This window comes from Medicago sativa, chromosome 4, assembly GCF_051527215.1.
Source record: "Medicago sativa cultivar Bolivia chromosome 4, Bolivia_mono, whole genome shotgun sequence".
Classification (NCBI taxonomy): Eukaryota; Viridiplantae; Streptophyta; class Magnoliopsida; order Fabales; family Fabaceae; genus Medicago; species Medicago sativa.
In genome coordinates, this window is record NC_140752.1 from 27856036 (window position 1) to 27882572 (window position 26537).

Consider the following 26537-nt stretch of genomic DNA (forward strand, 5'->3'; position numbering starts at 1 on the left):
AAAAGACTCAGAGACAAATTTTGGAAATTACACAGGGTTTCAACACATGAAATGACTGAAATGCCCCTAGGGGCTAAACTGACTTATAATGACTCAGATGCAATTTTAAAATGATTTTTGACATGGAATTGAACAAAAATCCATTCAAACCAATTGAAAGGACTCAGGGACAACTTTTCAAAGATTGAAAGAAATTCTAACATAGGAAATGACTATAATGCCCTTTTTCATGAATTTTGCAAACAATATTGAAATAAGATGCATCGAAAGATGCAATTGATCAGAGACAATTTCAAATGACTTAAAAGGCAAGAAAAGAAGAATTGAGCTAGTATTTTTAGGTACAAAATTAGGGTATAACACAGGACGTTCCCAGACATTCGTCTTCTGTCGTTCAGGTGCCTACGCAGTTGCTGACCACTGTGTTGATGGACGCTCAGGTGTGGTTATTCACTGCTTGGGGAGATGGGTGTGAGAGAGCATGGCATCATGCGCCTGGCTACATGGCTTGGTATGCCAAAGTCTCTCACCCTCGTATTCTCCCACCTGATGAAGGATCTCCTCCCAGGCCGGCTAACGTGGAGCAGATCATAGAGGAGGAGCATGCCAGGGAGATGCCTGACACACCGACGATCATTCGGGATGTGGTGCATATAGCTGATGATATTGTGGCCAGGCAAGCCGAGATGACTAAAGAGGAGATTGTCCATGAGGTGATGCGGATAGCCGATAATGGTCGCCCTGCCCTTACGTATCAGACTGCCAGGCGACGCAGGGGGCCGAGGCATGCTAGGCAGCAGGGTTGATTATGATTAGACTTTTTTTATGTACTTTTTGAATGTGATGTATAATTATGACATGTTCCGTACATTTTGGTATTTCTATGACATTTTCCGACATACCTTTATATTATTTCTTGCGTTTTAATTTTATCTGTTAAATATTAGTTTATACGTACGTTTTAATTTCCCGACATATCCTGGTTTTTTACTTTAATTTGCAATTGGATGCAAAAACAGGAAAAATTCTACTGGATAACCAGTGCAGAGTGCAGACAACACTGATCTAGTTTACTGGTGTGAACGGCAGTTAACTGCCGCTGGTGGCCAGCGGTTGTTGACTGTCGGCGTATCATTGAGCGGTTCTTAACAACCGCTGGAGGCATTTTAGTATTTTATTTGTGTCAATAGGAAGTTTTCATTGTCAGAAAAGCAATTTTCAAGGTCAATAATCATAGTGTTCTTAGCTAGGCCCAAATTAAATCAATTATTAACTCAACCCAATCGAAAGTTAAAGTATGATCAAAACTTCTTCATCAAGCCAACAACGACTAATAGAGGAGAAGAAACACAATTATCACATGATTTACCTCTTACTCTTCCAATTTGATTATTTATGTAGACGATAGAGTGTTTATATGTACCACTCATTTCAACTCAAATGCAATGTTGCTTGAAAATTGCTGTTGACACATTGCATAAGGCTGTGTCACACATGTAAAATACGTTTTTGCCCCCTCGGCAGTTAACTGCCGAATTATGAAACCGGCTGCAGTTAACTACCGAGGAAAACTTCGGCAGTTAACTACCGAGTAAAATTGAAAACTTCGGCAGTTAACTGCCGAGGAATCCTCAAACCCCTTTTTTTTTTTTTTTTTTTTACAAAAACCATTAATTCTTTTTATCCTTTAAACCTAAATTTTTCTTAATTAAATTTAATTCTTTAATCCTTTTAAGGAATTAAACATAATTCTTTTCATGATTTCATTCATGTGATTTTGTTGTCATAAATGAAGAAATATGGATTTTGTTGCCATTAAATACACGATTCTTTTTATAAAGTTGTTAATTTCATTCATATGATTTTGTTGCCATAAATAAAAAAATATGAGATCCTAGAATTACTACATATTCAATCACGTTTATTAATTAAAAAAATGTTTTTTTTTAAAAAAAATAGAAAAGTGGTTTTATTTGTACAAAAAAAAAAGGTATTATTGATAGAATAATTACAAATATAATTATTTGAAAGAGAGATGAATAATATCTGAAATATTATAATCTGTGAACAACAAAAAAATATCTTAAATATTATAATTAATTACTAATAATTACAAATATAATTATTCTATCATTTGTAACGTTTTCTGTTGTTGCATTTTTTTTTATTGAATTATCATTTTAGGTCCATTAACTACCGATTGCAGATATTATTCATCTCTCATATTTCTACATTTATGGCAACAAAATCACATGAATGAAATCATAAAAAAAATTGTGTTTAATTCCTTAAAAGGATTAAAGAATTAAATTTAATTAAGGAAAATTTAGGTTTAAAGAATAAAAAAAATTAATGGTTTTTGTAAAAAAAAAAAACGGGGGTTTGAGGATTCCTCGGCAGTTAACTGCCGAAGTTTTCAATTTTCCTCGGTAGTTAACTGCCGAAGTTTTCCTCGGTAGTTAACTGCAGCCGGTTTCATAATTCGGCAGTTAACTGCCGAAGGGGCAAAAACGTATTTTACATGTGTGACACAGCCTTATGCAATGTGTCAACAACAATTTTCATGTTGCTTGATGTCATCTATTGAGCCAATCTCTTGATCGACTCACGTATCAGTAAATATTTAGTCACCGTTTAACAATACAAAATTTTGAGCTTTTTTATTTTGAGAGAACAAAATTTTGAGCTTATAGTATTCAATTTATATGTTTAATAATATACTTTTTCAATAATCCCTTCAAAAGAAAAATATACTTTTTCAATAATCTATTGTGCTCACGAGTTTAAACTAACATAAAATATTTTTGGTTAAATTACAACAAAAGTTCTTTAAATTATTTAATTATAACAAGTCGGTCTTTTGTATTTTTTAGAGAACATGATTATGTTCTGTCCGTGTTTATAATTTGGTCTATATTGTTGGATGGAAATGAAAAGGTAATATTGAATGAAATTTAAAACTTTGTTGAAAATATGGTTTGCATTAACTTTTTAAATTGAGTTTAACGTTAGAAACAAAAAACTTTATTTTCTTGATCAAAACTGAACCAACTAATTCAACGCAATTAATTTAGGTTGGTTTATATTTTATTTTAAAAGTCAACCAAACCAAATCACGTGTTTTTTTATTGCAACTTTTAGAATCAAAATTGAACTATAGTGCACACTCCTAATTCATTCGGGTAGATTATTATTAGGGTTAATATGTCTTTATCTACTGTAATTTGGGCGAGTTCTGCTTTACCCTATGTAAAAAAAAAAAGTTTAGATTCCAACCCTGTAATTTGAAGATTTTTTCGAAATAGACACTGTAATTTGAAGATTCTTTCGTTTTAGACCCGAGGTCATGTCACTGTGCAAACATGATGACTTGGCACGCCGAGTCAGCATTTTTGGATGATGTAGCGCGTTGACTATATAATTAATTTTGTTTTTAATTTTTTTATTTTCATTTATATTAATTTAAAAATAGAAAAAAATTCAGATTCTTTTTTTCAAAATTGAAAAAATCAGAAAAAAAATCAGATTTTTTTTTTGAAATTTTAAAAATTCGAAAAATCAGAATTATTTTCAAAAAATAAATAAAAATCTGAAATTAAGATTTTGAAAATTAAAATAAAATCGATTTTTTTTCTTCAGATTATATAATTTTGTCCTCGTGAACTTAGCGCAGTTGGTTTGGACAATGCATACAATATGCAAGGTCCGGGGTTCAAATCCCGGTCACAACAAAAAAAAATATAATTTTCAAAATTTTATTTTCATATTTTAATTTGAATTATAAAAAATAATAAAAAATTCCAAAATTTTTATTTTTGGTAGAAAAAATTTTAAAAAACTTTTTTATTTCGAAAATAATCTGAACTTTTTTTTAATTTCAAATTTGTTTTTCTAAATTTTGTTTTTTTTATTTTAAAAATTAAATTCCAGAATTTTTAATTTTTTTAGAAAATTCGGGTTTTTTCTAGAAAATATATTGTTTTTTACGATTTTTTATTTTCGAAAATTAATTTTCAGATTTTTAAAATTATTTTTTATTTTTAAATTAATATAATTTCTTTTATATTTTTTATTTAAAAAAATAGGCAAAATGCCACGTGTGCTCTTAAAAAAATATAAAACAAAATTAATTATATAGTCAGCTAGTCACATAATCAGATATGCAAAGTCAGCGCGCCACTCAGCATACCATGTCAGCATTTTGTCCAGTCAGATTGCCTCAGGGTCTGAAACGAAAAAATATTAAATTACTGAGTTGGAATCTAAATTTTGATTTTACAGGATAATCCGGAACTCGTCTAAATTACGGGGTAAAGACATATTAACCTTTATTATTTTTTATTTTTCAATTTGTTTATTTGACAATACAAGGAAAACATCTAGATTGTTCTCGGGGTTAAAGGCACGCACGTATTGGCAATATTCCTCGTGTATCGTATTCTTCGTACCAGCATCATCATCACAAACGCAGAGAGTGTGACTGGAAGAATTGAGAATATTGAAGAAGATGTTCAAGAAGGCGGTGGAAGCAAAATCTCAACAGAGACTTTCCGGTGCCGACAGAAAAAAGCTTAAACGAACCGTTAAAGACAAATTCCCAAGAGCTTCTGATTCTGACCTAGATATTTTACTTCCTCCTAAGGTATCCTCTTACTTTTCTCTTTCATTTCCATTTTTTTTCTAACCTAATCGCTCATAATCATAATCATAATCGTGAGCTTTGATGCACGCCACGTAGTATAGTATTGGGTGAATCCCAAGTGCCACGTAGCTGCTACAAGCCGATTTTGTAAGAATGAGTTATATTGGTACCCTTTTGGTGAAACTTATGAGTGCTATTGCAAACTCATTTTCAAAGTGTAGGACCCACATCAATTTTACCCAATAATAGTACTTGAATGTGTTAGGATTGAAAAAATATACCTAAATGTGTGTATGGTTAGTTACTCATTTTGGTTCTCAATGTGTATTATATTTAGTTAATTTAGTCCATAAAATTATTATCAAAAGAGACACTTGGGGATGTGTTCGTAATTTTCATACATTATGAGATTATGGTGACAACGCGTCACACATTTAGAGACCAAATGACTATTTACCTACTTATGTCGGTCGGTGTTGTCGGACATAGACAGTGGAGACGACAAAGACATGGAGATGACATAAATATTTTATGAAAATGAAAGCAATTGAATGTAACCACATGTGTTGTTGTCGTTTTAGTGTCAACCATTAACACGTGTTTGACACTGGACGCGCTTTCAATCTGAAGTGTTAATGTGATAGCTAATTGAGTATTTAAGTGATTCAGTTCGTCTTTTTTGATAGCTGACTAAATGACTTATAGAGGAGTGTTTTAGAAGTGCTTGGATGCTTATGGCAATATTACATAGATCTTGTCTTTTCGTGTTTTGTATTAATTAATCAACGCTGATATACCAGACGGAGATAACAGTGGCCAAGTTTCAAACCCGGGTTCATGTGTATGCTGTTGAGGGAGGTTTTCCTGTGTTTTTCGACATTGATGGTCGCGGTTCAGATATTTTTCCAACAGGTAGCTTTGGCTTTTGTATTTTTTATTTTTGGAAATGAAAATGAATAGAATTCCTTTATGTTTAAATATTAAAGTAATAAAGATCCTTGCGGTTGAGAAAATGGTGAGAAACAGATGTATGAAAATTTCGCCATGTGTTTAGTACGGATGTAAGAGTTAGATGTGCATTTGGTTATGATTGTTAAGAGTTTTTTTTTTTTTTTTTTATATTTTTTTATTTCGTAGTAGCACGGTTTGTTGTATATATAGATATAGATGGTAGATATAAACCTCATTTTAACCGAGTCATTCTTTTTGCTCAGGGTAATGAAATTCAATATGAGAGTTCTCTCATTTCTCTCTGTGGTAGTTTATATCTACCATCTATATCTATATATACAGCAAATTATGGCTCCTAGAAAGTAACAAACTCTCTAATTGTCCTAAGATTCATAACCGAATGCAACTAAACTCAATATTGAATTCGAATGGCACCATTGTAGTTTATGCTCTAGGGCAAGATTTTTTCATAGAGTGGATAGATAGGTTAAGAACTAAACTCATCAATTCAAATGTGTCATTGTAGTTTATGCTCTATGGATGGTCCCTGAGCTGCTGCCGGCTTTCATACTCAAGGGTGGCGAGGTTTCTCGATATGTTATAGGTGGAGCTGATTTGATGTTCCCTGGTATACTTGTGCCTCCTGAAGGTCTTCCATCATTTGCGGCTGGGGAAACATGGGCGGTGAAAGTGCCCGAAAATCCTGCTCCCATTGCGGTATTAATTATTTACATTGATTGTTTCCTGTAAATTGATGCTTGAAAGCTGGAAGTATGTTAAAGTTGCATTTATTCTTGTCAAGGTTGGGAGTACCACGATGAGCAGCGCTGAAGCATTGAAAGCCGGATTGCGTGGAAAAGCATTGAGAATAACTCATCATTATCGTGATTTGCTTTGGCAAGTATTACTAGATCTTAATTGTTCAAAAAATGGAGGTGTCAAATATTGGCCATGGCAGACTGCGGTAGCAGATTTTTTTATAAACACCATGGCAAATTTGTCAAGGATGGTGGCGCCATGGTGTTTTATAACAAATAAGGCTGCCTAAATTTTATTTTAAGGAAATATGGTTTTCAACCATGGTCCGCCATCTGCAATCGATAACATTGTTCAATTAGACAGTGTTACAAATCTTTCAGAAATTCAAATTATTAATTTATTTATTTTTACTGTTGGATGAATTTGTAGGGAATCAGTTGAGGGCCGCTATGTACCTAATGCAGGTTTTTTGGAAGATGTTGTGTTTGGGCATCCTTCTTTATTATCATCGCCGTCTGATGGTTCTGATTTGACTGAGGCTGCTTGTGAGACATCAACTGACCAACAAAACAACACGAAAAGCGAGGAAGCGGAGGGATCTCTTGATGCAAATGAGTTATCAGCTGAATCCAGCCATGCTTTGACAACACAAAACAATAATGAAAATATGGCAGATGAGGCAACTGCTGGCGTGGGTGATTTGAAGTTAACTGATAGTGGTTCGCCTAATGACCCGAATGACCAACATACTCTATCAACTTCAGATGTAGATTTGCTTCTAGACAAGTGCCTTTTGCAAGCACTGCATACAACATTGAAGGATAAAGACCTCCTTCCCATTCCTGGAAGCACTCTATGGTAGGACTAAATCTCCCTCTCTCTGGAATTTTCGCTGACCTAAAAATTCTGCAATCCTGCAAATCAGTATTTTGTTTGATGTTAGGCTTGGTTTTTATATTTTTTTTTCTTTCAAAATTTGGTTCAGTAACACAATTCACCATAATATGACAACAGTGCAGCACACTTTTAATTGAATGAGGTCATGGGAGCTTTGGTAGTGAACTAGTGATTATTCAAGTTGTTTATGCTTATACTGAGAAACAGTTGGATAGTATGGCTGAACAAACATTAAATTGTTGTATGAAATGAGTTTAGTTTTAAGTGCTTAAAAGTATTAGTATATTAAGAAAAGTAGAAAACTATTACCATTGAATATAATGAAGGGTTTTGCTAATGAGTGTTTTAAGGCATTGTTAAGTAATTTAAAAATTAATACTCCGTCCCATAATAAGTGAGTCATTTGCAAAAAAAAATTGTCCCAAAAAAATTGACCCATTTCACTTTTCAATACAACATTAATTATTTTTCCAATTATACCTCTAATTGATACTACATTCATCACTCTCAATTCAATACATTCTACTTTGCATTTATGATAATGGAAAATGCACGAATACTTGACAAGACACTCAACTATTTTTCTCTCTTTCACTTGTACACTTTTTCTTAATATGTGTGAAATGAGCAAAAAGCTCACTTATAATGGGACAGAGGGAGTAGTATGTAATGGAATGTACGGCAGTTATACATGAGAAAAATACAAAGCTGTAATTCTTATTTAGTAATTTCCATTTTTGTATTCTTCAAAAGCGTCGTAGGTGTACCTGTTAGCCTTTGACTATAATTATAAATATCATGTAAAAGGAAGTTATTGTCATTTGATGATAAGTAAGGAATACTTGCTGCATATTACATTCAGTGCCTACTAATGTGCATTAGTGTAATTAGCATTTTTTTTCTTCCACTTAAATTCATTTCAGATTGTATTGTACATTCACTTGTACTCCCTCCGTCCCTTAATGTAACCACCCATTTGATTTTATTTTTGTCCCTAAATGTAACCCCCTTTTCAAATTACTAGATGCATTTATTACTTTTTTCCTAAACATACCCTTAATTAATACTACTAACTTGTCTTCAAATATGAATAGTCAAATTTAATACACATACAAACAAAGGACAATTTAGTAATATTAATACATAAAACAGACACATTAATTACATTGACAACCTTTCTTAAGAAATGTGAAAAATGCAAAGGGGGGTTACATTAAGGGACGGAGGGAGTAGTTAGTAAGTGCTGACCTTCAAATTTACGTCCACTGATAATATAACAGTTATTTATTTTTGGGCATTGTAGGTCAAACCATGTATTGCCATGTAGACCTTCAGGAATAACTTTAGACATCAAGAAGTCATCCTACAAGAAGTTAGCTAAGTGGTTACAGGCAAAAGCCTCCTCTGGATTGGTATGTCATCTACTTCTATTTTCTAGGATAGTAGAATTGTAAATAGCATGGTATTTAGTATCTTATGATACATGCACGTTGTATCTCTATTTGATACTAAATTGAACTCATTCGATACAATTCTCTAGTGTGTATCTATTTGGATTTTGGACATAAATGAATTCCATCTTTAATCACGATTCAGTATGGTGAATCACGATTCACTATGATGAATCCAGATTCATTCAATTCATTCTAATCAATCACCACCTAAACTTAGTGCAGCCAATCACTTTTTTGGTCAACTTTACAATTTGTTATGTTACCTGCTTTTTTACTTGGTGACGTATTTTTATTGTCAATGTATCTTACGATTCGTAATAATGACGTATTTTTATTGTCAATGTATCTTACGATTCGTAATAAAATTCGATTCACAATTAAGAAAAAATGCCATTTTGTTAATGTTTTGAATCTTGATTTGATAACCATGGTAAGTAGAAGCTCGCAAATAATGACTGGATAATTTTTTATGTGTATGAACTTAAAATCTAGAATGTGCTGAGCTGAGACAGGTCTCTTCCAACTTGTAGTCTTTGTAAATTGGATCTTGCTCGGCAAACTCTGTTGCTTTGAATATTTTTTTATTCTTGACCTAATAATTTTGATATCAAAATTGTTGTCTTAGGTTTCTCCTAGTCTCTGAATTTGTTGATTTGTCCCATTTTCCTTGTATGCTTAACAACTGATATTTGCTTCTGTTAGGATGAACTAAACTGTAGCTTTTGGGAACATTGTAAATTATCATTTCTTTAGCATGTTAGATATGTAAGCTAAGCTCCTATGGTTAAAGGAATAACATTTTTCTGCTATAGTATTGAGATAGGAGCTTGAAACAATTCATGAAATAACTTCCTCAGCATGTTAGATTTAAGATATGTAAGCCAGGCCACAATTATAAAAGAAATAATTTTTGCAACATTTTGCTTCTTTAGAATATGTCATGAAGAATTGGAATAAATATGTGCTCCATTAATTCAATGTGAAAAGCATCAATTGGATTTTTATAACAGAGTATTATCTTCGTAGCAATGAAAGAAAATGAATAGCAAACTCGTGATTGAATTCTAATTATTCCCAGCTTTCGATATTGTTGATGAGATATCTGTTATGATAGCTGAAATCAACTTATAAGTGATTCAATTTGGGATGTTTATTTCTCATATTTCCTTTAGTATATTAGGGGTTGATGAAATCTTGAAAATAGTCTCTATTAGTTGGATATTTTGAAGTCTATCCATGTCCATAGATTGCTCTGTTAGACATACCTTCAGGAGGATAGGATGAGAAATATTGAAAACTACTCACTCAAAATGGAATGCAATATAACAGAGTAGGACACACGGCATAGGGGGAGTGGGTGGGAATCTATGAAGAACTGATACGGACGCGGACACGGCACGGACACCGACACACCGACACCGCTAATAATTTGAGAAAATCACATAATTCAGTGTAATTATATGTGTTGGTGTCGGACACGACACATGTCCGACTTTGGGACACACCTAATCCGAGAAGTGGCCGTGCTTCATAGGTGGGAATTGATTCGGCAATCAAAGAGAGTTTAATTGGGGTTGTAATGGACTTCGGTAGGCATGTAACTTGTAAGAATTAACATGTGATTTGGGTGATTTTGGGGACGTGTAGAACTGTTGGTTCTCTCTGGCTTTATCTTTTACTGTTTCGATATTGTTCATCATCTTCCAAGGAGCACAGCTTTATTTCGTCGCCAGTTTTCCTCTTTACCGGTTCAGTTTAGTGAATCAACAAAAACTATTCTCTGGTTGTAAGGAGTTGTATCTTCCAATTCAATATAATTTTTCATTTCTGTTTGGGGTCCTATTATTATGCTGTAAATATAATTTGCATCAGACCACAAATGAATCATAAAAATAGGTTTAAAACGCATCTCCGTTTTGTGTACGTTGTGTGCAAAATTTATGGATGTTTTAAATTTGTTTTATTATCTGTTCTCTTCTAGTAAAGCTTCTTGCATTGAACTTATTTGCAATGTAATTTCTGGGTTCTTTCTTAACGTAGATTTGGATTTTGAACAGATATCTGTGAAAGAAGACAAGCATAAAAGAGAAGTCGTGCTATTTTCAGTTAACCGAAAACACGTTGATTATTCATCCTTTAAGCCTGAAAAAAGGCCAGCGGAGAAACCTGATCAGTCCAGTGGCCAATCTGTCAATGAAACCCGTTCATCCAAAACTCTGGAAGTGGCTGAAATCTACAAGCCAAGTGTACATGTCAATCCCATCTTTTCGTCTGTAGGAGCTGATACGGGCAAACTTTATACTGCTTCTGAAGCCACTGATATTGTCTTCGCATACGTTGAAAAAGAAAATCTTGTGAAACCAACAAATAAATCTCTTGTGATTCTAGATGCAATGTTATGTGATGCACTATTCAAGGGGGCTATTAAAAAAGGAACTACATATCCTACAGAAATTCACAAGAAAGATATAGGGCAAACATTTGTGAACCGAATGCAACCTCATCATGTTGTGACACGAGGGAACGAATCTGTAGTTCGTAAAGGTGCACTAAAAACAATTCAGATACTGACAGAAAGGCGGCAAGGCAACAAGAAGGTAACCAAACTATCCGGCATGGAATCATTTCTTATAGATGCTGACGCATTAGCATCAGAGCTTCAGAAGAAGTTTGCTTGCAGTACCACTGTTGGAGAATTACCAGGTATTTCTTAGCCATATTAAAATTGGAAGTTTTATATATTAGTGTGCGCTTGTTATTTTTTTTTTTCTTTAGAAAACTTGTTATGATTATTTATTTTTTAACCAATCTTGTTATGATGTTATCGTTAAGGAATGTGGGATTGTCTACCAGATATTTGTTAGATGCTGCTTCCCTTTGTTTAAATTCAACTACATCATGTTGTGTTTGATTTTGTTTGCATTAATCACACTAAGATTAGTCCCAGTTGCACACATGACATTTGATTTCTCAGTTTTAGTATTGAGAGTGTGATGGGCTGTAAATTTTTTTTCTGCATAAATGACACTAGACTAGTAGTTGCATGGTATTTTATTTCTTAGTATCAGTATTTAGAGGGTACGAGGCTGCTTTAAATATTAAGCTGATTTAATAAAAGACATTTTTGGGAGCATAAGCGGTAAGTGTGGAACTCTGGTGTCCTTTATATGTACATAGACAGAGGCTACTACATATTTATTTTGATAAAAAATTATTGATTTCCTTATGAATGTAATTGAACGAAACCAAGGATGCTGCTTACATGCATGTGAAAGCGACGGGCCCTTAGATGAGTAGTTGGGAACGAGCAGGGTAAGCCTAAAGACTGCAGTGTGTATGTTCCGAAAAATAAGAAATAGTGGAGTGATGAGGTGGCAGAGATAGAGAAGAGTGGGAGAGTGTGTGAACTGATTTTTCTGTTATATGGAGTTAAGGGTGCAGTGGTGTTCATGAGAGAGGGTATTGAAGGAACATTCTGTTAGAGGCAAGGAATAGTCTATTTTCTGAAGGAGCCAATCTCTGGAGTAGAAGGGATATTCATCCCTCTGCTTGTTTCCTTTTCTTCATAAATAATATTCACATTTGCATCTCAATTCTCCCATTATTCTCTTTTATTTCTATACTGCTGTGTTTGTGATTTCTAACAAAAAGTTAGGGGTTTGTTAAGTTTGAGAAAAAAAGTTGCTTTTATTTCCATTTTTTGCTTCTTATTATAAAACTGTTACCTTGTTCTCATTTTTTTCCCCCAAATCTTTGTACCTGAACAGTGAAAATATTAAAAAAAAAATTGTTGTTTTCTGTACAACTATTAAAAAACTGAAACAGAGTAAAAACGATGTGGCTATTTTTGTAGTTAAAAGTGAAAACATGAAACCGAAACTAGTTTCTGAAACCAAGCAGAGACCTGATTTATTTTTTTCTTTATTTTATTTATTTATTTATTTAGTCTTCAATGTATTTCACTCCATCTGTGAGTAAGGATGAAGTGAACCAACAACAATTGCTTTTTCATTCAATATTTTGTTTGAACGACTTTAGGATGATGGCCAGACACCGCACACCCCCTTATGACATTCAGGGTTATGACTTGTAAAGTTTGATTCTCTAGTTGCATACTCTGTAGCACGGACACTTTTGTGTGTCCGACCCCGCACGACACGACACCTACACATGTAATTAAATTCAATTATGCCATGTTCTCATATTACTTTCGGTGTTCGTGTCAGTGCTCCATAGGCTGCATATGATAAAATGATGTGTTTATTGTATTGTCTCTCTAAAATTTGAAAATATTTATTTGCAGGTAAGAAGGGGTTTGAGGTTATGGTTCAAGGTGGAGTTATTGATGACCTGGGAAGGCATTTGGTTGAACAATATGGAGTTCCAAAGAGATTTATTGAAGTTTTTGACAAAACCAAGAGATGAGCTTTACCAAAAAGAGGCTGTTTTTAATATTCTGTAGCAATGATGGGAGTGCTATGCTTGGATTCTGGAAATGTAATGCATTTTTGCACCTTTTAGGTCTAGGTTAATACATAAAAGAGTAAACTCATAATAGGATTAGACAAAGGTTCTTTCCAATTCAAATATTTATTGTGTAAGATTATTATGAAACTTTGACTAGGAAATCTTATTTGCAATTTTCACAAGTGAAGTGCATTAAGTCGAAATTTAAAATAAAAATAAAAGAGACTCACGTGACAAGTTTAGATTGGGTGAATTTGAATGATCTATTCAAATTACATATGAGAAGATCTATTCTCAAACATGACCGCTGATCTAAGGGTCTGCTTGGTAAACACTAAAAAAGAGCTTTTAGCTCTTAGCTTCTAGCTTATAAGCTCATTTGACAAAAAAAGCTCTGTTTGGTAACACTTTTTGACCATGAGCTTATAGCTTATTTCACGAGCTTATAAGCTATTTTTCAGAAGCTATTTCAAGTAGCGTTTGAGCTTATAGCTTATAGCTTCTCATATTTTCTTCCACTTTTACCCCAATTGTTTTATCGAAAATCCATTTTTACCCTTTTATTATAATTTAATTCAAACCTACAATTCCCTAATATACATCCCTCGTTTTTTTCCCTAATAAATATACATCCCTCATTATTTTTTTTTTTGACAAATACATCCCTCGTTATTATTTATCTCACTTGTCTTATGTTGCTGACAATATATATACCTCCATTTATCTTTTGCCTTATGTTGCTGACAATATATACCTCCATTTATCTTTTTTTTTTTGACAAAATACCTCCATTTATCTCTCTTGCCTTATGTTGTTGACAAAAAATATATATACCTCCGTTGACAAAAAAGTATATATACCTCATTATACTTAAATAAATTTTTTAGTGAATAAAATTTAATTTACAATATAAAAGATATATTAAATTTATAAATTTCAATTACTTTTTAAAAAACAAAATTGAATTAAGAATTCCTGAATATTTAAATATCAAGTTATATAAACTTTATATTTTGAATTAATAATACCCTTTTATGTCATTTTACATTTATCAGCTAGTTAAACCGCTAATTTTACCAAACACTTCAACTAGCTTATCAGTCATCAGCTAGCTTATCAGCTAAAAGCTATCAGCTAAAAGCTATCAACTAGCTTATCAGCTATCCGCTATTTTTACCAAACAGAGCCAAAAGAGATTTATCTGTTGATGTTTTGTCGTTGTTTCTCCCTATTTGATTTTGCGATGGAAGATTTTTTTTTTTTTTTTTAGTATTTAATTTTCGTTGTACAGATCAACCCTTGTTAAATTAATTAGTAGTTTTTTTTTTATATGTAATTTTTGGATATTCATTAACTTTTTAACAAAATACCATTGAAATTTTGACTGACTCACATTGTAGGATCAAGAAAAATGGACTAAAAAACAAGGATTTACTTGTGTTTTATTTACTAAAATTAAAATCTAAAACATTTTGCGTAAAATTGAGTGAAGACACTTTTGAAACGTCCACAAGTCTTAAATTAAATGATAAAAGTAACCAAAAAAAAAATTAAATGATAAAAATACCAAAATTGCAAGATCATATGTCATGGTTAGGGTTCAAACTCTAGTCTTTCCACTTGTTTTTGTGGGTTATTGTTTATCTAAAAAAATAAAAACACTTTTAAAACTTGACAAGATTGATTGTTTAACGTGTCATATTATGTCTGGCAGTTAGTCAACTATCTAAGTTATCCGAAAACAGAGAAGGTATTAACTCATCCAATTTTGAAGGTTATTATTGAAATAATGTATTTTTTTTTTAATTGTAGATGTAACTAAAATAATTTCTAATCAACATGATGATAATATCGGTCATCCTTAAGAAAGGAATCTTTGATTATAAACCAAATTAAAAGAAAACACATTTGAGGAAGAATTTAACCAAAATATATAATTGTAGTGACTTGGGATACCGAGTATGTTTATATCAAGGTCTTAAATTTGAATCTTTTCGACGGTGTCAATTTCTGTAAGTTAGTCTATACATAACTTTGTTCTAACTTTAATTGGATCCCGTCTAATGGACATTGAAATTGGTGTTCGAGAATAGTTCATGGATTTATGAAACGGTACCTAAAATCCATATCATTTCTCCTCTATCCATTATTTTGACCAAATAACCTTCTCACTACCCTCTCTCCTTTTCCATTTCCAAGCAAAGAATACAGCTAGGCTTTGACCACTTAAAACAAAATGTACATCATAGTTTGACATCCTTTGCTGATTTAGTTTGTTTTAGATTCCATGTACATTTTGCTCTCACATGCTTTTGTTTCTTCGTTAGTTACTCTCACATGCCAAAGCACATGTCTAAAGCTATTTCAACATAGAAAACTAAAAACAAAAAAGACAGGAGCAGTTTGGTTTGGGATCCTATATATGCTACTCTCATTGTTAGGTTGAAGTATTCTTTCATTACTCAACACAAAACTAAAAAACTCAAAGATGTGTGCTTAATTTGCTCTCCTCTCTCTCTCTCTCTCTCTCTCTCTCTCTCTCTCTCTCTCTCTCTCTCTCTCTCTCTCTCTCTCTCTCTCTCTCTAAGAAAACAACTTTGTTTTTTCTTAATTATTTAGGTAACCAAGTTTCTATATTTTAAGGGCACCAAAGCTTAAGTTTCTTGATTACTCAATTTTTAAACATTGCATGACATTAGGGATTTGAAACCCTTTGGTCCTTGCTACTTAGGAAGTGTTTCTGAACAAACTGAAATTATATGTGTGCTGATGTTGTTTACCATATTTCATTAAAATTGAACAAGGTTTCTTATAGAATAAATAATTTTAGAATTTGTTGTCAAACTCTTATCTAATGATGCTGATTTTTGTTGAGATAATGCCTAAATATAGTTAAGTTTCCACAAGGTTTGCTATGTTAGGAATGTAGATGGTGCATTTGCAAGAAAAAGAGTAGAAATTATAATACGATTTTTCTTTAACAATAAGACTTAGAAAAATCACAAACAAAAATAGGTTAAATTTTATTCTTAACCCTTTAAGTTATTTTGAAGTTTCACTTTGTTTCTCTAAGTTTTTGTTTCATTTTGATTCCTTAAGTTACAAACACTACATGTTTTGGTCAGTTTAAAAAACATTCTTTCTATTTTGGTTCCTTAAATTACAAATTTTGTACATTTTGATCTCTTAAATAGCTACAAACACTAGACACTTATGGTCTTTCCGTCATTTGTAACTTAGCAATAAAAGTGTTTAACATTTAAAATTTAAGGAACTAAATGTCTAACATTTCTTATTTAATGAACTAAATTGAAATTATAATTTTAATAAGAGTGCATGTGCCCTTGCAGTGCAATTGTTTTATTGATTAGAGGAGTGTTTGACAATTGTTTCTCATTTCCTTTCACATGTAGAAAAAGATAGTAATTATAATTTCAATTGTATTTATATTATTTGGATACAACAACAACAACAACAACAACGCCTTATCCCACTAAGTGGGGTCGGCTACATGGATCAAATGCCGCCATAATGTTCTATCAAAGACCATATTTGGATCCAACTCATTGACCTCTAAATCTTTTCTAATGGTTTCTCTAATAGTTTTCTTAGGTCTTCCTCTACCTCTTTTAACCTGACTCTCCTCTTGGATAGTTAAATTATTATAAGTTTTTCCTCATTTTTTTTAGTATGTTACATTCTTCGGTGAGGGTTTCAAATTCTAAGGTACTTAGGATAATATCATATTGAATTGCATTTTAACAAATGAATTAACAATAGAGAAATTATATTTGAGATGTCAGTCATGGCCCAAGGCACCAACCAGCCTAAAAACTTAGTCCTATCATATTGATCGATATGAAAGCTTGGTTGATGAGTACATGATACGGTAAAACTTTCTATTCAATCTGATAAAGCTGTGGATAATTTTGAAAAAATAATACTTTGGCCAAAATTTCTTCAAAAAAAAAAAAAAAATACTTTGGCCAAAATATGGGTGAGAGGGAGATAAGATACATATTTTATATGATTCAAAACAAAAAAAATATATGTATTTTATAGTTCATATATTTTATTTGTATATTATAAATAAAATTATTATGAATGAATGATAACATATTTAGTTCGGTTATGGAAAACTATCCTCGCCAAAGTTATGTCAATTGAAGTTGAAGTTAACCTATCATGAAGTACTCACCGGTACTCATAATCAGAGAAAGAAAAAGGATGGTACAAACTACTCGTTAGTGAAGAATTGAGGGAGAAAATTATTTGGAAACAAATGAATTTTCTAAAATCATAAGAGGAATAAGCACATTTAGAATTGTCACCTACTATTGACACCCAATAACATCCAAATAAGTGTTTTAGTTTGTTAATCTAAAATACTTATTTATATTATATTTTAAGACTAAATACTATAAGTTAAAAGTAACCTTTTAAGCAACTAAAGAGAGTTTTTTGGTGTTTGTTTTGGTGAAAATGATGCTGAAAATTGAAAGGGTTTTCTGTTTCCAATTTTCAAACCAAAGACATTTTAATTGGAAGATAACATTCACTAATGTTTTTTTTTTTAATTTGTTAAATGGAAACAACGGAGAAAACTCATTTTAATTTTTCAACATCATTCTTGAACCAAAACATGAAAAAACTCTCTTTAACCGACTTAAAAGGTATATTTTTAGCTTAAATTTTAGCTTGGAGTCTAACATAGATAAGTGTTTTAACTAAAAAATGGAAGTACATTTACGTGGATATTATTGGAATCGCTATAGGTGACAATCCCAAATGTATTTATTCCTCTTTTGTTTATTAAAAAATCTTTTCTTTAAAAAGAATTTATTCAACGGTTCTTCACTGATCAAGTAGTTGGTAAATCCTTTTTCTTCTCCGTAGTCGATTATGAGTCCTTCATGATCAATTAATTTTTCCTTAAATCAATGGTATTTAGGCGTAGATAGAGCTTCATAATCAGATCAAACTTGTTAGTTGTTTTCTCTTGGAAGCTGCTTTAGGATATGACTTCAACTCGTTAGAATCTCTTTTTAAGGAGAATCATAGTTGACCTTGACGGTATTTCTTGTATTTTATGTAATGAGTCTGTAGAATCAGCTTGTCACCTTCTTGTTAGATGTTCCTTTTTAGGTCAAGTGTGGTATCGTGTGCTTAAGTGATTGGGGTGAGAGTCTGTTTCACCTTCATATTTAACCAGTTTTCTTAGTATTATTTTTAATATTTTTCTACTTAATTGTTTGTGGAGGATTTACCTGCCACAAAAGTCGATACTTTCACATGTTGCTTTTCCACCCTATTTTGTTTGAAAAAAATGTACTTACCATAATGAAAATAAGCCTTTTATTATTGTTGGTGTTTAGCTGTGGAACAGGCTTGGATCAAGAAAAAATGTTATATTATTGTGAAAATAAGCCTTTCACATGTTGTATATATATAAAAAAAAACATATTTAGTTTCCGAAAATTTGCAGTCTATGGAGAAACAAGTTGAGAAAATAAAGGTAAAACATGTTTAGTTCAATGGAAAATTTTAAAGTTACTTAGCTAAACATCAACAAAAAAGCTATAACATGTTTATAAATAGAAATAATCTAGTCACAATATTAATTAAAGAAGATTTTCTATCTTATGCAAAAGTTGAACACATGTTTTTGTTTTCTATCAATACTTTTCCTCTGCAATCATATGGATATATGCATCTGATTTTACAGGAGATCAGTCATGTAATAAAATGTGCACTCGAACATGAAAACTTCTGGAGGCTGCAAACTCAGTTGTTCATGCTGATCTTGTATAATTTTTTTAAGATCGTACTTATGCAATCCAACTGTATTTTCCTATCAAATATATAAAACTTGGATTTACCACAAATCAAATTAAATAAAAATCGTCTATATAAAATGAATGAGAATTGTACAGTAACTCATCTTGTTCAGATTGATGCTAGATGTTCAAGGAGCATCAGTTTGTAACAAAATAGTGTTTTGTGAGCACATCAACTCTCACGCGGAAGATAATTGAGCTTGATTATACCTCATTAGTCATTATTAAATTCTACTTGTTTAGTTAATAAGTTTGGCTTATAAGATATGACTCTTCATCTACAAACAAACAATACCCCTCACTTCTTTTTAACTAACTCCATATCTCTACTCTCTTCATCTCCATGTACCATATTTATATCATATAATTCACCATTGTTGTCAAAATCCCGACTTAAATCCTAAAATCCAGGATTTTGCAACTTTCTTCACCTTCAACGACTAAAATCTATAGTATAATTTCAAAATAGGAAAAATCCATCGATTTTGATTGCGATTTTACACTTTCTTATAAACTAAGTCATTTATGACTATATACCATTTATAACATATATTTAGCATTATTTTTTTGGGTAAATTCCATCGATTTTGATTGCGATTTTAAAATTTCTTATATCGATTCTACAAAAGTAATTGAGTAAAATCCATCGATTTTGGTTGTAATTTTACGATTGTCGATTTTGCTCTTCTCTTTTGACCTGAAGCAAAATCCTGATTTTGACAACATTGTAGTTCACATAAAAATAACACTATAGTGGTATATGCTGACATATTTCTCATTATCACGAATTAAAAGTTATACATCTTGTTTCATTGTATCATATGTGCTGCAAGAGAAAGAGATTAATGACTTAGAATATGTTCTTAATACTTGGAGGGACCATGGATCCATTCATTTACATGCTAAGTGTTGCTTAGCAAGTCAACTGAATGCATGGTACTGAAATTGTTAGTTTGTGTGTTGATGAACCAATTTGCAATTGAATCTTAAAATATTTGCAAACACAATATTGGAAGAGAAATAAATGGAAATGACAAATTTAATAATTGGAAAACAAATACTGTATATTTTCTTTTGGAGTATGCAACTAAATAATCTTCTCACTACCAACTCTTTTTTCCAATTCCAAGCAAAGAATACAGCTAGATTTTGACCACTTAAAAATAAAAATGTACATTTTGCTCTCACATGCTTTTGTTTCATCGTTGGTTACTCACATGCGTATAGATATTTCAATGTTGAAAACTAAAAACAAATAAGACAACAGCAGCTTGGTTTTGCATCCTATTATTTATTGTTTTAAAAATCAAACTAACACGAAAAACATTGGCATCCTATGCTACTCTCATATTCTTATAAAAGGCAGAAGAGAACAGCAATAAATAGGAGTTCACTATACAAAGTGAGGAGAGGAAAAACATACAAGAACAAAGAATAAAAAATGTAGAGAAAAAAGAGAGCGAGCTTTCCTTCTCCTTTTATTTTGTCTTTTCACTCAAAACCTAAAACTATATTTTTTTTTTAAAACATTGTAGTTTCGTGGTATTCTTTTCCTATATACTCAACACAATACTAGGAAATAAGGAAGGTGTGTGTTTTATAATTGCTCTCCCCATCTTATAATTGCTGCTTGATTTTCTTGATTGATTAGATAACGTAGCTTCTCTCTTGATGAGACCATATTAAATTTCTTGATTATTCAATTTCTTAATAGTGCATGACATTAGTGATTTGAAACCCCTTCATTTTGGCACATGTCCCTAAGTAAGTATTTATGAACAAACTGAAATTATATGTGTTATAATGTTGTATACCATGATGCTAACTTTTGAATTTGTTGTCGAGCTCTTATCTCATGATGCTAATTTTTGTTGGAATTATGTTAATAAATTTGGTTAAGTTTCAGCAAGATTTTTCTACAAAAATAAGAATTAGTATAAAAAACTCAAGCAAAAAATGGCTGAATTTTATATTTGATCCTTTAAGTTATTTTTAGATTTCAGATCGCTAAGTTTATTTTTTATTTTATTTTATTTTAATTTGTTAGTTACATACACACTACATTAATTGTTTGGCCACTTTAAAAAATTTCGCTTCTATTTTGGTCACTTAAATTACAAATATTTTTTGTCTCTTAAAATACAAATGTAGATACTTTCGATTGTTTCTGTTGTTTACAACTAAGGTATCGAAGTATCTAACATTTAAAATTTAAGAAATTAAAATGTCTAACATTTATAATTTAACAGTTTAAATTTAAAAGAGTGTATGTCCCTTTGCAATTGTGTTTTTCTTTTTTATGATTATGATGGTGTTTGTCTATATCATTGCCTTACATATGTGTTTGTTTATATCATTGTATAAATAGGAAAAATATAGTATGTTTTTTCTTCATTTTCTTTTATTATGTTACATTCTTCTTTGAAGATTTCAAATTCAAAATACTTGAGCTAATATCGTATTCGATTACATTTTAATATCATATTAGATTACATTTAAAGATCTCTTTTTGATGCGCATTGTGCTACGAAAGAAGGTTTGTTAATATATTTCTAATTCTTTTAGTCTCTTTAAAAAAAATGCATATTAATAAACGGGTAGATATACAAAGAAAGTGTACTCGTATTTGGGATATTAAAGGCATATCCCTCATAAAAACTTATGTATATGGATATGAAAGCATATTGGTTGATGCGTACAAAATCATGTTAAGGGTTCCTATTCAATCCATCAAAGTTGCAGTTAACTTTGGAAAATAAAATTTTGGCTAAGATTGGTTGAAGAAAGATTGAATATGTATTTCATAATTCATACATGTTAAGTGTATTCCAATCATGGAACAATATTTTCACCAAAGTGTCATCGATTTAATGACGAAGTTAACCGATCATGAAGTACTCAATCTAACATTGAAAAGTAAAAATATCATGTTACCAACTATTGTTTGGTGAAGAAGCGATGGGAAAATCCCTTGGAAACAATTTATTTTATTTTTTTTAATGAAAAGTGGAATAAACACATTAAGGACTGGCATGGTGGGTATACAATAATATCCAGGTAAACGTATTTGGTTTGTTAAGCTAAAATATTTATTTTTATTTGATTCTTAAGGTTATAAGCTATAAGAAAAAAATAGACCTTCTAAGGTAACTAAAGAGAGTCTTTTATCGTTTCATTCGGTGAGAATGATGTTACAAATTAAAAGCTCTCGTGAGCTTAACTTAGTTGGTAGAGACAATGCATAATATATGCAAGGTCATTGGAAGAGATTGTACGATGATTGGAAACAATAGAGAGAAACCCTTTTAAACAACCAAATACAAACAAACATTTTTTAGATTACATAAAAAGTTTATGTTTAGTTTATAGTTTTCATCATTTCAAAGTCTAACAGAAATCAGTAATTTAGCTTAACAATTAAAATACTTACATGGATATTATTGGGTACCTATTGTTTGTGACAATCTCAAATGTGTTTATTCCATTTAAAAAAATCATTTGTTTCCAAAGGATTTTACCCAACGATTATTCACCAAGTAGCTGATTTCATGCTTTGTCTTTTCTATATGTAATAGGTTAACTTTGACTTAAATCATGGAACTTTGTCGAAGATAGTGATCTGATGATCAGAGTATATCTGAAGCGATATATTATCATTCATTTGTAATATTTAATTTTTAATAAATAAGCAAACATGTATATCATTGATGATTTTTTTTTGAGGGAATATCATTGATGAAATACATACCCTATATTCCTTCCCACATATTTTGATAGGAAAAAAAAAAATTAGAGTTAAGTGCAGCTTTGATGGGTTGAACAAACCATTTGCTAGATCATCAATTGGTAAGACTTCATATCTATCTATATGCTATATAGGCTTAATGTTTTTAGGAGGTTTGGGGATTTAGTATCCCAAATATATGGGAGGGTACACACTTTCTTGTTACTCAATTTATCAAAAGGTGTCAGAATCGAACTCAAGGTTTGACTTCTGAAAGTTTATGTTAATTGTTTTGAGTGCTTGAATGCACTGATTGATTTTAAGAAAATATTATCAGCAAATTTATACAGGTTGATTAAAGATGTGATAAACGTTGTATAAACAAAGGACACTGTCAAAATTTTGCTAGAAATATTTTAACTTAGCATTTTGAACTATTTTGAGAAAATGGTCAAAATGGAAAATGTTTCTCAAAATGTATTTGTGGGAAAAGATTTTTATGTGAATTATTTTGTTAACTTTAAAGGTCGTTGGAGGCTTAAGACAAATATCTTCTTTGATAAGGTTTGACGAAAATGTCTTTAAAAATAGTTTTCAAAAAAAGTGTGATTTTACTCAGATTTGTCAAAGTTATACGATAATCTTTGAACTAATTAAGTTTGAAAGTATTTCAAGAAATAGTGCAAATAGAAAATGTTTCGAAAAAGTGTTTCTGTGAAATAAGGAATTTGGTGGTCATGTCATTGGAGTTATCAACTCCCCTTCTTTATAACAAAGATCCTAAATCATTTGGGTATTATGATGAAACCAAACTATTTCTTCATCTTTACTTTTGAAGAATATTTTCCCTCTCATATCCACTATGATTGGACAATCAAGGAAAAGTTACGATGCAACAATAAATAGTTTGGTCAATGATTTGTTCATACCGAGATCATTCAAAACTAACATGTGAAAAACAGTCATCTATAATTTGCCACTGAGGAAGATAAGAGTGAGAGAGAGAGAGACAAACATAACAGGTTCTTCAACCTAACCATTTTTCCCTTTGTTAAAGTTGCTATTCGTGCATGGTTTTGAAAATCAATCTTTTACATTAAAAGGAATCCAAAGATTGGCTTAAAAAAACAATTATGAGGCGGAAAGTCTATTGTGCAATTCTTAGCAAATATGTGACTTCTATATAATCATTTGGAGAACATCAGAATGGGATGATTTTAACTTGATTTATATTATGCTAACAGGGTTGTATGTTCTTTATACTTTCTTTGTTTCTTACTATTTTTTCCTTTTTATTTTAGAGAAAAGTCGCTTTTGAGCATGTCAAGAGCAGAGAAAATGAGTTCAAGTTTGGTTATTGTGCTGAAGTTTGAGAAATGTGTAATTAGTAATTATCATAAGGTTCCTTTAAGATGGACAAGTGGGAAGCATTTTCATTATACTATATAGAGATTTGCCTATGTACTGATTTGCATCGTCTTGGACAGACAAGTTTTTTTTGTTTTATTTAATTGGAAATAGTCAATAACTTTGTGGCTTTTAAGAAGTGACACTACTACAATAATGACATTTAGTAACACTTGAATATTGTAACTAAATCAAGAAAAATGTTACTAATTAAATTTAGTAACACTTGAACAATTGTTAGGCAAAACTCGTGTTACTAAAGTGTTTTAGTTACATTTTATAGTACATCTGTAACAATCAAAAAGTGTCGCAAATGTTACATTATGTAACACTTTTTGTAACACCGGTAAAATTAAAAAAATGTTGCATTTATCATTTTTGAGAAGTTGTAAAAAGTGTCGCAAAATTATCTAGGCTAAAAAATTGTGGATCTACTAAAAAATGTTACTGATTGGAATAGAATAGAAAATGTGGATTATCTATGAGTTTTTGTACTCAATCCACCACATTAAATCTAGAAATCACTAACAAGTGTCTTTACATCATCCAAGCAAATCACAGTACTATATTTGGATCAACATGTTGATCCACAATTTTGGATAACATTACAATGAAATAAAATATCCTAACTAAACCTAGTAATCACTTTTTCCACCAAAATCTAAAAAAAAAAAAAAAAAAAACTAGCCATGAGGGGATTTAAGCAAGCTACTGCAGCAAAAATCTTTTTGGCTTGCAACACCATCTTTCATAGCTTCGCTTGAAGCAACAAACATCTTCTAGTTGCAAGTATTTAGAAGGAATGTGAGAACAAAAACAAAGTAAAAGTAAATTTTAGGTATAAATGACTGAACCAAATCCAATAATCACTAAAAAAATTGAGATATAAAGATAGAGTAGAATTTACCTTTACTAAAGATGAAGCAAGCAACAAAATCCTGTTGAACAGGACAACAAGGATCATGTTAAACTCTTGCTCAACAAGAACAACACACACTCATTGCGAGCCACAAGGGGTCACCCTTAGCATTAACCCACTACACTATGTCTTTTCCACATTGGCAATTAGCATGTTTGACCATATAACTCTGATTTTGTAAAAAAATTACCAAGATTTGATAATGCATTGTCTATGTTGCAAATATTTATAAACAGTAAATATGATTAAAACCCATACCTACCAAGTACAAGTAGCTTGATGACATGATCTCCAGCCATGGAACCAGACCCTTTTCTAACATAATCTTTTCCCTCCATTTTCTTCTTCTTGTACAATCTACTACAAAGACTTCCTTTTTGATCTGTTGCTGACTTCTACCATCAAGCCCTTTCATATTGATCTATGAAAAAAACAACGTTTAAGGGTCATTTTTCTTAAGTGCAATTTGCATAAATTTGTTGATTTAAAGTTAAGGAGAATGATAGTTACATCAAAGAAGACAATGCATAAGACCTGTATAGTAACAGAAATTCACCCAAAAACGGCTCATAAGACCTGCACCAGCGTATACTCCCTATTTCTCAAAAACTGATGCCTAGAGACTAAACTATAGAGTGTGATCTGTGCAATCTGCACTAAATGATACTCCCTATTACACTTACTACGAAACAACTACCTAACTTGAAATTCATGTTGATGCCACATCTAACTGTCATAGCTTTATGGAGCTATTCAACAGGCTGTGCAAATGAAAAAATTAATAATTGGAAAACAAGTATATTTTCTTTAGGAGTATGCGACCAAATAACCTTCCCCGTTCCCACTACCCTCTCATTTTTCCAGCAAAGAATACAGCTAGGCTTTGACCACTTAAAAACAACAAACAAATGTACATTTCATAGTTTGGCATCCTATGCTGCTGTGGTTTGTTTGAGAATCCATGTACATTGTGCTCTCACATATTTTTGTTTCTTCGTTAGTTGCTCGTGCCAAAGTACATGCATATAGCTAAAAATAAAAAAGACAACAGCAGTTTGGTTTGGCATATCCTATTTTATTTTTTATTTTTATTTTATTTTGAAGAATAAAACTAACACCGAAACAAAACAAAAAAATTGGCATCCTATATATATATCGATACTCTCATATCCATATACAAAGCATGTAACATACAAAGTGAGGAGAGGAAAAAATACAGGAAAAAAAAAAGAGAGAAAGAGAGGGTGCCTTCCTTCTCCTTTTATTTTGTCTTCTCTCCCAAAACTGTTTTCTTTTTCTTTAATCATTGTTAGTTTGTGGCATTCATTCCCTATATACTCGACACAAAACTAGGAAATAAGGAAGGTTCTGTGTTCTACCCTTCTCTCTCCCTCTTACAATCTTGAATAATAGATAACATGGTTTCACTTTTAATGAGACCATGTTAAGTTTCTTGAATGATCAATTTTTTAATATTACA

The 26537-nt window shown here is 31.4% G+C and overlaps 2 protein-coding genes and 1 long non-coding RNA gene across 3 annotated transcripts; 2 read left to right on the forward strand and 1 right to left on the reverse strand.

Moving 5' to 3' along the window:
• The first annotated feature begins 428 nt into the window (after nt 1–428).
• LOC146927453 (uncharacterized) lies at nt 429–806 on the forward strand. The gene has a single exon (XM_085707081.1). The coding sequence runs from the start codon at nt 429–431 to the stop codon at nt 804–806; it is 378 nt and encodes a 125-aa protein (XP_085563207.1).
• A 3624-nt stretch (nt 807–4430) lies between these two features.
• Nucleotides 4431–13352, forward strand: LOC146927454 (eukaryotic translation initiation factor SUI1 family protein). Its single transcript, XM_085700719.1, has 8 exons — nt 4431–4642; nt 5443–5554; nt 6120–6310; nt 6396–6490; nt 6782–7210; nt 8553–8661; nt 10761–11406; nt 13007–13352. Exons 1-8 carry the CDS (start codon nt 4508–4510, stop codon nt 13126–13128), a joined length of 1839 nt encoding a protein of 612 aa, XP_085556845.1. The 5' UTR covers nt 4431–4507; the 3' UTR covers nt 13129–13352.
• An 11268-nt stretch (nt 13353–24620) lies between these two features.
• On the reverse strand, nt 24621–25854 carry LOC146927455 (uncharacterized). Its single transcript, XR_015008197.1, has 2 exons — nt 25568–25854; nt 24621–25478 (listed from the first exon to the last, which is right to left on the reverse strand). It is a non-coding gene; the product is annotated as an uncharacterized LOC146927455 (long non-coding RNA).
• Nucleotides 25855–26537: the final 683 nt, after the last annotated feature.